This window comes from Triturus cristatus, chromosome 4_1 (genome assembly GCF_964204655.1).
Source record: "Triturus cristatus chromosome 4_1, aTriCri1.1, whole genome shotgun sequence".
NCBI classification, from domain to species: Eukaryota; Metazoa; Chordata; class Amphibia; order Caudata; family Salamandridae; genus Triturus; species Triturus cristatus.
The window spans coordinates 1,238,422,880-1,238,435,871 of NC_140585.1; the positions used below are offsets into that span (position 1 = coordinate 1,238,422,880).

The window sequence follows — 12,992 nt, forward strand, 5'->3', positions numbered from 1 at the left end:
CATAATGGCAACACTGAAGACTGGGAAGTTTGGTATCAAACTTCTCAGCACATTAAACCCACACTGATGCCAGTGTGGGATTTAATGTACTAAGCACCCCAGAGGGCATCTTAGAGATGCCCCCTTACAACTAACCTACAATCCACGTCTGCTCTGAGGCTGCCCAGGCTGCCACACAGCAGACACGTTGCTGGACCCCTGGGTGGGAGAGCCCCTGCTCTCCCGGGCCTGCAACAATGCACATCCTGGGTGAAGTGATAAATCTCCTCCCACAGGATGAGCAAAGGGAAGCTTCAAAGGCATGCCGCCTCTTGGAGTTTCCCCAGGCCACTGCAACCCCCCACTCTGGCGGAAAGCTTGGCCGGAAACCCCATACAAGGACAGGGGATGTGCCAGCCTGCCCACTCCACCCCTCAGGTGGGGGAGGCGAGGTGAAGCACATCTCCGGGCTCTCGCCATCTTGAAGATGGGGGGCCCTACCCTATCAGGATTAGGCTACTGCCCCCTCCCACGGGAGAGAGGCAGGATAGGGGGTGTACCCACCCCAGGACAAGGACCCATTGGCCCCTGGCCTTCACCTACCTGTAACGCCCCTAAATCTAGTATTTAGGGGCACCCTGAACCTTCCTTCCCCAGATTCCAGATTCGAAAAACTACAAGAAGAGCAAGAAGAACAAAGACCTGCCCTGCAGCTGCTAAAAAGGGAAGAAGACACCAACTGCTTTGGCCCCAGCCCTACCGGCCTGTCGACTCCCGGACCTGCACCAGCGCGGCATCTCTCGTGGCCAGCAACCTCACCAAACCCCGGAGGACCTGGCTACCTTTTGGCTCTAAGCCCCTGGGACTCCCATGAGTAGAGGCTCTACTCAGAAACCTATTTTTAACCCCTGGCAGCAGCCCGGAACCGCGGACCCAACACACTCTGCACCAGCCAAGCCTGGCCAGTGCCGGAGTGGACAAAGACCCTGAGGACGACCCCACGGCGACTGTGACCCCGAGTCCGGCACCCAAGGACCCCCCTCGACATTCGGGAAGAAGCCTGCAGCCTCAGAACAGAGTGCCACCCCAACCGCGATCAACAAGAGGGTAAGATTTCCGACATCAAAAGGCACCCCTGCACCTGGCGCCCTGCGGCCCCCTGTGCCCAATCCCGGGGTACCCACCTAACCTACAACTACCCAACTTACCTCTCGAAGTGGTGGTGGCACCTGAAGCATCCTCGTCCCCGAGCTTGTAGCCTTTTTCCAAACCGGAACATTCCCATTGATTTCCATTGAGCGCCCGACGGCTCAAAAGCACCCTGCACCCAGCCGCCCGAGTGGCCCTGGCAGTGCAATCTCTACACTAGCCTACTTCCCCACTTGCCCTGAGTGAGTGACCAGGAGCCCAGCTCCCACAGCCGCGTGGCCTGCTAGTCAGCAGCCACCAAACCAGGCCCCCCTATTCCTCATAGGCTAACATTGGGCCTAACTCTCTCTGCACCCGGCCGTCCTGAAACCGCTGAGGGTGAACTGACTGTACCTACCTGAAACTGGGAGACCCCTGAGTCTATGCCCAGAACTTCAACTCTGCCAGTCGAGAACTTACCCTTAAACCGCGATCTTCATTTTCCTCATAGGATAACATTGGCTGGCTTTTTCTTGGAAATTCTTCTAAGTGTGAACTTTTCAAAACTCAAAATATCCACCAAAAATCAGCCGAGTACCAAAAACGAATTTACTCACCTGCTCTTAGGTGAGCTCCCAGTGCGGGATCTTGGTGCCCAGCACTGACTCTGAAAAGTACCCACAACTACACTTACCTTTAACTCCTTTTTCTTCCATAGGAAACCATTGACTGCTTTTCTGTGAAATTTCTTCTAAGTGTTGATTTCTGCAATCTTGAAATATCCTTTTAAAATCGTACAATTTCTGCAAACGTAATTACTTACCTGTTTCTGATAAAGACCCCAGTGCTGAGTCTAGGCACTCAGACCTGGATTACAAAAGTAACGATAAAGTACTCTACCTGCAACTTGAATTTCTTGCCATAGAGATCCATTGAATGTTTTCTTTGAAATATTTTCTAAGTGTCAACTTTTGAAATAGCTAAATATTATTTAAAAATCAGTACAGTAATTAAGTCGACTTTCACCACTTGATTCTGACTATTGTCCCAGGGCTGGATCTAGGAGCCAGACCTGGAATTCCAAAAGTAATCTGAAAAGTAATTTATTACAAATAACCTGAATTTACCATTGAGCTCAATGCATTGTTATGTTTAGGAAATAGGATTGTTTATTGCAACCAACTGTGACTGTTTACAAAAATCCATTGCTTATTGCAAAAGTATTTATAATTAACCTCTCATTCTGAGAAAGTATATTTTTATTCCCTTTGTGGTTCTAAAAATAAAACAAGCATATATTTTATATATATAAACCATTGGCCTAGAGTTCAGTTATTGAGTGTGTGAGACCATTTGCTGACTGAGTGTGCACAACAAATGCTTTACACTGTCCTCTGGTACTGCCTTACTGCTCGACCAAGCTACCACTTTAGAGAGTAAGGTCATACCTAACTTTAACCTCTATCAGCCCCTGGGGGACTGTGGACTCTGTACACCCTGTACCTATTAGGGAACAGTATATACAGAGCCACTTTCTCACACCCTCCGCCTCTTTCCCCAACTACATTTCATCCAATTTCCCACGAGCTGGACCGTAACGTGATGGATGCTAGGGGGCGGGTTTTATTCTCTTATTTGTCAGAATGGGGTATGGTTAATAAAGTTTCCAGATTTACCGATCAACACATTCCTACCTTTATAGGAAGAGGTGCAGGAAGCACTATTGATTACATATTTGCCACCTGGAGCATGTCTCCCCTCATTAAGGACTGTGAGGTCCTCATTCAGCCTTACAGTGACCACAATCCTATCTTTGTAAAGATAGTGCTACCATATATGGGACAAAAACCCAAGGCTTTTCCTACCCAGGTATTAACCACTAAGGAAGCAGGGCTCAGGGTGGTATGGCGTACAGCGAACTTGAACAGCATAATGTCCCAGGTGATATCCAATAGTTCTGCCCTCATGCTTAGCTGCAATTGCATACCACGTGTTCCGGCCTGCATCTTATCTAGTTTTGCAATTCTCTTAGATAAGATCAAAATTCAGCTTTTCTTGACCTATTTCCCAGTCACTTCAACAAGTACATTCATGGTTTGATAATACCTGTAGAGAAGCCAATAACACACTACCCAGGGCCTTAAAGCATAACCCTAGAGACCCGACAACGATTAAGGAAAGCAGGAAACTGTATAAGCATGTCAATAAAATAAGAAAATCGGCCCTGAAGGAGGAGAAGTGGGAATTAATAGTGGGTGCTTGCCGTTCTAAAGACCCCCAAGCCTTCTGGAAAGCAGTACGGTCTCTCTTATCTCCCACCCTACCTACCGATAAAGTAACCATCCATATTTCAGCTGAGACTTGAGTGACGCATTATGCTGGCCTGTATTCTACCGACTTTAGTGCTGTTGATGCCCAAGCACAGTTGAATCCAGTATGCCCAAACCTTATCTTTAATGAAGGGGCGGTCCTAAAAGCAATTGTTAATAGTAAAGGTAAGAAGGCTCCGGGCCAGATGGTATTCCATTGGATTTATTCAAGGAAGCCCTAGTATTGGACCCTGGTGCTCACTTCAGTATTTAATTTGGTTTGTTATGGGCGACCATCCCCCCGGCAATTTGGCCAGACGTGTTCGGGGAAATCCCCACCCCGAAACACGAAATCAAGACCCTCGGAGTCTGGCTAGAACCCGCTCTCTCAATGAAGACCCAAGCGGCTAAAACCGCCGGAATCTGTCTTGGGCTTCTGCGAACTGTTCGCAAAATTCTCCCCCTCCTACCACCCGTGTCCAGGAAACTAATAGTACAGGGCCTCATATTGTCACGGCTAGACTACAGCAACTTGGTCTACCTAGGTGCGCCGGAAGCCACCTTAGCGAGACTGCAAAGAACCCAGAACGCTGCAACCCGCCTAATCATGAGCGTACCTCCTAGAGCATCCGCTAAACCCGCCATCAAGGCGCTGCACTGGCTGCCAGTCCGCCAAAGGGTGGAGTTTAAGGCCATGTGCACGGCCCATAAACTAATCAACGGATCGGGACCTGCGATCCTTAGGGGTCTGGTCACCCCCTATATTGCACCAAGGGCCCTACGGTCGGAGAACGAGCACCTGGCCAACATCCCTAAATTCAAAAGAACACGCACTGGAGGCCGACGCTTCTCTGTTAAAGCGTCCACTGGTTGGAATTCTCTCCCACGCTCCCTCAGACTGGAACCCAACCACCTGACATTCAGGAAAAAACTTAAAACCCTTCTGTTCCCTAAATAAACCCCCCACCTCTCTCCCCCTCAGCAGGACTCAATATTAACAGCGCGGGGATGCCCTCGGGTCACCAGGCGCTATACAAATTGCTAAATAAATAAATAAATAAATAAATTTGTAGTGAGGGAGTGCCAAAGGTGTGGCGTTCATCAGTTATGGTGCCTGTATTTAAAAAAGGAAACATGCATATCCTAAATGCTACCGCCCGTTATCCCTTTTGGATTCTTCTGACAAGGTAATTGGTAGAGTTGTGCTAGACCACCTATTGGACTGGATCAATACCAATCACATTGTGGCCTCCAGTCAGTTTGGATTTAGGAAGGGGCTATGCACAATTGAACAGTGCCTCAATCTCCGTCTTATTTTGGCTTATTACAAGTACGTGAAGGACGCTTCAACTCATCTGGCATTTATGGACCTGACCAGTGCGTTTGATTATGTTTCCCGCTCCAAGTTGTGGGATATCCTAGTAAATATGGGAGTTGACGCAGCTCTGGTCTCCTTCTTGAGGCTTCTCCATCACAATCTTTCTTCTTCAGTGAGGTATGGTAATGTTGGAGAATGCTCAGAGCTGTTCAGCATCAAGCGCGGTGTGCGCCAAGGTTGCATCCTTGCCCCAATCCTATTTCTCCTTTATACCAACAATCTGGAGAATACTTTAGTTTCGGTTGGGGCTGACATTCCTCAAGTGGAGAAAAAGGCTGTGCCAGCGTTGCTATATGCGAACAACGCAGTCCTCTTGGCAAGGTCTGCGAATGGTCTTAAAAAACATATCGTCAGCTATGTTAGAATTATGAAGGACCTGGGTTTAGAGCCAAACTACAAGAAAACCTTCACTTTGATATGTGGCCCCAAAATACTAAATCCCACAGTTTGAACATAGAAGGCAAACATTTGGAGAGGGTTAGTTCCTTTCCTTACCTAAGTTTGGACTTTGATGAGGGTTGCATGTGGCACACTTGTATGAAAAATAGAATAACTCGATACACACAAGCTGTAGGGACTACTATTTCTCTTGCAATAACCATAGGTAAAAAGCCCCTTGCCCCAATTTTAGAGCTTTAGAACCATAAATGTGTCCAGATTTTAGCATATGGTATGGGTATTTGGGGCTGTAGGGATGTACTTGCTCTTCAGACCGAGGAGAATAGATTTTGCTGTAGAGTTTAAGGTGTTCCCCCCCTCATCGCCGCACTTTTCCTCCATCTGGAGTTAGATCTTGATTATGTCCAAGATACCATAAATGCAGCCCCTTTAGCCACCTGGTGTTCTATTTGGGCCAACGAAGAAGCTGGTTTTAATCGGGTTATCATTAGAGACTGTTTAAGTTGTGCCCGATGCCTTTCTATTCCTTGGCTCCAATATATTAAAACCTGCTTCCCGGAATTTGATTGTGCGTCACTGTTTGAGCACCCAGAATTAATTGGCAAAGGGGATCGACAGAGGGTTATGGATAGCTTCTGAAAACACAAGGAATCCTCTAGGGAATTATCTGAAGTGCCCAAACTCTCTGTTAGAGATTACTGCCTTATTCAAGTACCTTCCTCAATTGTCCCATATTTACTATATGTAACTAATGTTTATGAAAGGAATGTGTTGACTAGATTTAGGTTGAGATCATTTCACTGGCTAATATGTTTACATTTGGGCCAGTATTCTCCTGAAACTATTATCACCTGCCCTTGTGATGAACATTCGAGCCAAACTATTTTTTTTGTCAATTTTATCTTCCATTTACTAGGACATTTTTACTACCGACTTTGCGCAGATACAAATTTTCTAGTGCAAAGTGGCTTTGTATTATCTTTTGCAACTTAATGACTATGATGTTTGCTTTGCTGTCGCGAATATTTTGAAGTGCACTTTAGCAAAGAGAAGGAGCATGTTATTTTAATACCAAAGCACTTTAGTAGCCCCTGTATTTTTAGGTCTCGCCTGACCCAGCGCATGTGTTGGTCTGGCGAGACTTATTGAGAGGGCTCCAAAAAGTGCTACCAGGGCAGCCTAGAGCTACAGTGCATGAGTGCGGGCGCGCGCCGCGCTTTACCGCGATTACTTTCACTTTCGCGGCCCCACGGTCGCTTTGATGTTTGATCGTGATCGCGATCACTTTCACTTTCGCGGCCGCACGGCCGCTTGCATATCCAATAGGTCTCGCTTTTGGGACCTTATAAGTATTTAGTTATGCAACTGTTGCATGGCTAAACACTTATAAGGTCCCAAAGGCGAGACCTATTGGCTATGCCAATGCTTGTTTGCTTTTGTATTGCTGCTTAAATGCCTATTGTTGCTGCTAATTTTATTACTTTTTATAAGACTGATTTTAATATTTAATAACAATGCTAACGTCTAATGCTCGCTGCTAACTATGGATCTAGTTTAGTTGCACTGCCACTTTAGCTACTGTGAAATTATTGTCTTAGCCTGTGGTTTTACTTATTTTAAATGGAATATGTGACTGTAATTTCTTTAATGAGTTTTGATTATAATGATTGTTTCTCACTATGTGTACCTTTTATGATCTTTCTTTGGAAGATCGAATAAAGACATTGAATTGAATTGAAGTGAAGCACCTTGCACTAATCTAGACAACCCTTATGGTTAATTTAGTGGTCTTAGACAACCATAGAAAGCTCTCTAAGTTATAGCTGTGGAGAGCAGCCTTCAGGCTTATTTTAAAGGAGTGTTAAGCAGTGTGCTTTAATAGATCTAATCATACAGTGTAGGTTAAATGAAAAAGAACCATACAGTGTATGTATAAAAGTAGTTCTATTTTTTACACAACATGGACTAACACATTGGTATATCTTCTACCCGAAGATATAAATTCAAATACACAATAACAATTGTAACTGGTAAGTAAGCACAAACTATAGTGGTCTGCAGGGGGAGACCAAACCATATATTAAAGTGGAACGCAAACTGCGACCAAAGTTGGTACTTGGACCAGGAGACTCAGAGGAGCTGGGGACATAAGGAAACATCCAAGGGAAGTACCCATGAACCCCACGGAGGCTGTATGCAGAGTGGAAACACAGCCTCGTGTCCAATAGAAGTCAATGGAGAAATCGCAGTTGAAGTTTGGAAGAGAAAGGACCCTTCCCAGTGGACCCTGAAGAAACCCAGTGGAAGACAGAAGGTTGAAGAATCACCCGACCCACGGATACCCCAGGAACCAGCATACCTACACCAGGGAAGCTGGGTGCATAGGTGCGAAGTGACGTCGGAAACTGCTGTAGACCACAATGGAGAACTTCAGGAAAGATGCCCCTGGAGAAGACTGCAAGAGTCCGGTGGAATCCAAGGGTGGGTTCTTACAGTGATGAACCTGTAAGCAGAGGGGACAATGTCTATGCCACTCGGAGGTGACCAGGAGGCATGGAAGAGCAATGCCCACCGATGACGGACAGTTCAAGTGAGTTGACTGTTACCTTGTTGCTGCAGCTGTGAGGACCAGGTGACGCTGAGGCCAGGAGCCGTGCATGAGATGCCCCATGTCGGCAGTCGAGAACAAGTGGGTCGGTGTCCGGCGGGAGCACCAACAAGCCTGGGCAGATGCAACAGGTGTGGAAGCAGAGACGGAGCAACGTTGGGACCTGCAAGGTCCAAGGGACTCACCACAAGCAGGAGAGTCAGAGCAGGCCTCAAGCAAGCAGGGGAACCCACTTTAGCAGGAGAAGACTTTCAGGAGGACCCACAGGCATAAGACAGGAGTCGCAAGAGGACCTCAAGCAGCTCACTAAGAAGGAAGGCCCATGGTGCAGAGGATGCAGTGAAGACGCTGTACTTGGCAGGAAGAGATGCTGAAGGCTTGAGCTTCTTGTAGCTTGAAGATCTCTGGAGTGCAGAGCCAACAAGCCTTGGCAACGACAAGTCGGCGCAATGCACAGGGGTTTGGTCCCAGCGGTTCCGATGAGGGATACTGGCCCCAAAATTGCAGAGAGGACAGGTCAGGCCTCAAGGGAGTTGTAGAACCACCCCCTGTGTTGCTGAGCCTTTCGAAGTCCGTGGGACGTCAGGAGCAGCAGACTGGTCTGCTTCGTTGCAGTGCCTGCAGATGCAGGGGAATGACTCCTTCACTCCAAGGGATATTTCTTCGGTGTCCTTGATGCCCACTGGTTTGTTGAAGATCCTGGAAGAAGCACAGACACAGAGAACGAAGAAGACTTGCAGAACAGCAAGACCAGGAGCAGCAGGAGTCTTCCTTGATGCAGTCTCGGTTCCAGGTGAAGTACAGCGATGCCAAGTATCCAGGTGGTCGAAGGGTGACGTGGTTTCAGGCTTGAGTCTTGTCCCTCGACGGATCTGAGGACCTACCCACTGGTAAGCCTTTAAATACCCTAGGAAAGGGGTTAGGATGACTCAGGGGTCCCTTCCAGAGGAGGGGCTGGACAGAGTGGAGGAATCTCCCATGTCCTTTGTCCACTTTCGTGCCAGAGTGGGAGTCAAACTGGAGTATGCAAGGAGGGACCAAATGTGCCTTTCAAATCAGTCTGGTGGCGCTGGCAAGTGCCCCCACCCCAGCCCAATAAAAGAAGTCCTGTCTGGGGAGGTGGTGACACCTCCCCAGCCAGTAAACCTATTCTACCTTCCACTGCTAGAGCTTGGCTCAGCAGCATGAGGACAGCATCGTGTCTGTGGTCAGCAGTAGCACTAGCTTGCTGTCTGACACTGAAAGGCTGTACCCGGTAGTACAGTGGGGTAACCTAAGGGAGCCCCCAGTACATGGGATCATACTTGCAACACTGGAATCAATGTTGGGGTATGATTCCAACATATTTGATACCAAACATGACCAGGTTGGGTGCAGTCACTAAATAGTTAGACATCTCATAATGACTTGATTTCCACTATGTGTAAAATAAAAGGGATGACCGCACTTACAAAGCCTGGAGAATCGACTCCTGGGTTGGTAGGCACCCTCACACCTATAACCAAGCACCCCGCCTTCAGGGGTGAAAGACCGGCCAGAGGAGTGACTTATAGGTTTTAAGTGTATTGACCTCAGATATGAGGAGATTTATATCTGTCGTGAGAGGTGCAAGCACCAACTCACACAGGCTGCATTGGCAGGCCTGTAGTCACAGTTTGAGTGGTCTCTCATGGGTGGCACAATACATGCTGCAGCCCATTGGAGACCCTTAGTGTACCTATGCCCTGTGTATCTCAGTACCATATACTAGGGACTTACAAGGATACACCAGTAGCCAATTGTGGTGGTACCTAAGTACTTACCATGGTCAATTTAAAGAGGAAGCACAGTGACTGGAGTCATGATTAGCTGGATCCCAGTCAGACTAGTCAAAACAAACATACTGACACCAGCAAAAAGCGGGGGTAACCATGAAAGCAGATCCTACTTTGCTATACTGGGATTGACCCTCGCTAGATGTGACATAGCCAAACAGTGGAAGGCGGAGGCCCCACCATCTCTGCCAGTGTGGAAGCAGAGTATGGACCACTTTATGGGTTTAAAAATTGCAGTCTAACGACAAGTTGCTGCCCTCAAAAACACCCCAAAATCTGGAAGAGGTGGCTACACTACAGGGATGTAGACCTAGCACCTGTTTGTCGGGTTGGCCATACACTTCTTGGCGAAATCACAACTTTCCGGGAGGGAGAGTGATGGAAGCTGGGGAGTGCTGGCCAAAGCGGTCTCCAGAAGCTTTGTACCCATGAGATTAAATGCTGGGGTGGCAGGGGGAAAGGTCTAATGAGCAGATATGTTCTTTTACTAATGCTTTATTATTTGTAGCATTATTTTTTTTAAACGCCCACATTGTTTGGTTAAACTTCAAATTCAATTAAATATGTAAACAAAAAAATGAAAAGTAAGACAGAACAAAAAGAAATATTTGCATTTAAAACATTAAATCCATTGATGCCGGTGGTTTCACTCTTTTTGTAAATTTTGTCCTGTTAATTTAGTGAAAACTGAAAACTGAATATTATAAAATCAAAGCGAGAGATGTGGAAGTAAACATCAGCTCGCCATAGAATTTTCAGAAACAAAGCCTGGTTCGGTTTATTTTATTTGAACTGAAATGTATTTATTTAAGGAGTTATATAGCGCTTGCCTGACCCGAAGGTATCGGAGCGCTTCACAACAGTTTTTGAGCAAGATCCATACAATAAGCAGTATTCTACATTTAAGTTTGGCAGTCCAAGTGTGCTGAGCAGCATTGAGATAGTATGTGAGTCCTGAGATAACCTCTTAGTGTGCACGTTGTCTTGGGGTTGATACAATAAAGCAGGGTTCAACATAATAGGTTCGGAAATCCAAGTGTCCCGAGCAGCATTGAGGTAGTCCGTGAGTCCTGAGATAACCTCATAGAGTGCACGTTGACTTGGGGTTAAACCAATAAAGGGGGGGAGGAGCAGTTGGGGGTCGAACAGCAGGGAGTAGGAAAGTCTTAGAGCTACAATGTCAGGAAGAGACGACAAGCAGGGAATGGAGGGTATCCATTTGAAAGGGAGCGGTTGAGGAAAAGGATTTTAAGTTGTTTTTTTTATTTTGTGAAGGACAGGATAGTCCTGATATTGGCTGGAATGGCGTTCCAGATTTTGGGTGCATTACCGGCGAAGGACCGTGTAGTAGTTTTTTGTTTGCGTGTTTTCATGGGGATGAGTAGTAGGGTACTGGAGCTCCTGAGGTTCCTTGTCTGACCAGCCCTCTTGAGTTTGGCATCCAAATACTCAGGTTTATGTGTGAGGCAGGCAGTTCTGTATCTGGCACACAGTTCGATTGGGAGCCATTTTAGTTCTCTGAGTGCTGGTGAGATGTGATCATATTTCCTGATTCCAGTGACCATTCTAGCTGCTGCGTTGAGAGTAGTTTTGAGGGGTGCTAGGTGCGATTTTGTTGCACCAGTGAGGGTGGCATTCCCATAGTCGAGTCTGGATAGCACTAGTGATTGGGTGGCTTGTTTGAGGTCATTGGTTGGGATGAATGGTTTTATTTTGTTAAGTAACTTCAGGTTGATGAAGGCACTCTTTGCGGAGTTCTTGATGTGACTGGCCATGTCGAGTTTTGAGTGTACGGTAATTCCTAATGATTTAACGGAGTGGGTCAGAGTGTGATTGCCGTTAAGAGCATCCAAAGCTTTTAGCCATTCTGAAATATATGGGTTCTCCTCTTTTCCATTAGAGACTTACCAGATCCTTGCACCATGCACAGCTGGGATGTGACAGGATGCACTCCTTACAGGAGGGGCTGGGCCTGCAGAAACCTTTAAAGAGAAACAAAAGATAAACATTGTAATTTGTCCGAGATAGGATTATGGTTTACTGGTTACATTATGCTACATTTGGCATTTTGTTCGGTGATTAAACATTTACATAGAATGTGTCAAAAGTATGAATGTGCCACACTTTACACTTTTAGGCTATCCATTGTACAATGTCGAGTGCACCTACACTAATGTTCCTGGCTCGATTTATCCCTAGTACGTAGTCGCAGTACTTGGGAGCTTTAGCGCTATATAAATTGAAATGTAATCATACCACACATGGGCACCTTATGTGTGCAGCATGCACAGTCAAGTAGGCACCTCTATATAACACACACACACACATATATATATATATATATATATATATTCACTGAAAAAAACATAGGTGTCAGGGACGTTATAGTTAGAAATTAGTATTTAAAAAAGCTTTGAAATTCACTGAAAAAACCATAGGTTTTCAGGGACGTTATAGTTAGTTGGTCATTTCACTCGTACAAAGACAGAGAAATTAAAACGTTATAGTTAGTAGAGCTAACTATAACTCGCGCCCCCACAATGCACTGCTGATGACATCACATATTCCATCACTCATGACATGGTCAGTGACATCACTGATGACATCTCAAATGACATCACTGATGACATCACGGATGACATCATCCAGTGAATGTGTGTTTCTGTAAAGTTTAAATATATTTTATATATGTTAATGACAAGGTGTATTGAAGAATGAGTTGGTGTATAAGTCTGTGGGTGGAGCATTTAATAGGTGTGTGACTGACTGTATAAGTTAGCTCCCGTTGCTGAATCTGGGACCGGGGTGGGCTTGCATTTAGGGGAACAAATTAGCCCTGAGGTTTGGATAGCAGCAATGTCGCAGTCACACCCCTTAAGGTTCTGGTTTGGAATGTGGCAGGGATTAATAAGCTAATGGCAGACCTAGATTGGTGTTCATTTATAGACTCCTTCGATATCATTCTATTTCAAGAAACGTGGAGTCTTTCTTGCCCGTATCGAACTGGATTTACAACTTACGCCAAAGACGTCACTAAAAAAGAGAGAGGGAGACCCACAGGAGGTCTAGCAGTCTGGGTGAACGTTGGACTTGGGTGCAAAGCTAGACATCTGCAGGTAGAGTCGGAAGACATATTAGCCCTTGAAGTTAGCACCAATAGTGGCATTAGACCTAGAATTTTTAATGTCTATAACAGGGTACAGAAAGGTATGGTTGAAACAGATACTCTGCGCATTCTTGACACTGCACTAACCCAATAGTCCCATAAATCTCATTTATTAGTTTGTGGAGATTTTAGTTGTACATTCGAGCCTTTGGTCTCAATTCCCCCCGATTCAACTGATGAATGGGCTAGTGAATGGCAGGTTCCTCAACTA

General features: G+C 46.1%; 1 protein-coding gene across 3 annotated transcripts in view; it reads right to left on the reverse strand.

Moving 5' to 3' along the window:
• The window catches only part of ITGB7 (integrin subunit beta 7), a 1,338,809-nt gene that overhangs the window by 833,314 nt on the left and 492,503 nt on the right, over positions 1-12,992 (reverse strand). For all 3 annotated transcript variants that reach the window (XM_085654657.1, XM_085654656.1, XM_085654658.1), the window contains one exon: positions 11,524-11,597. In XM_085654657.1, the coding sequence (XP_085510783.1) occupies positions 11,524-11,597 (74 nt within the window). The remainder of the gene's footprint in view (positions 1-11,523; positions 11,598-12,992) is intronic.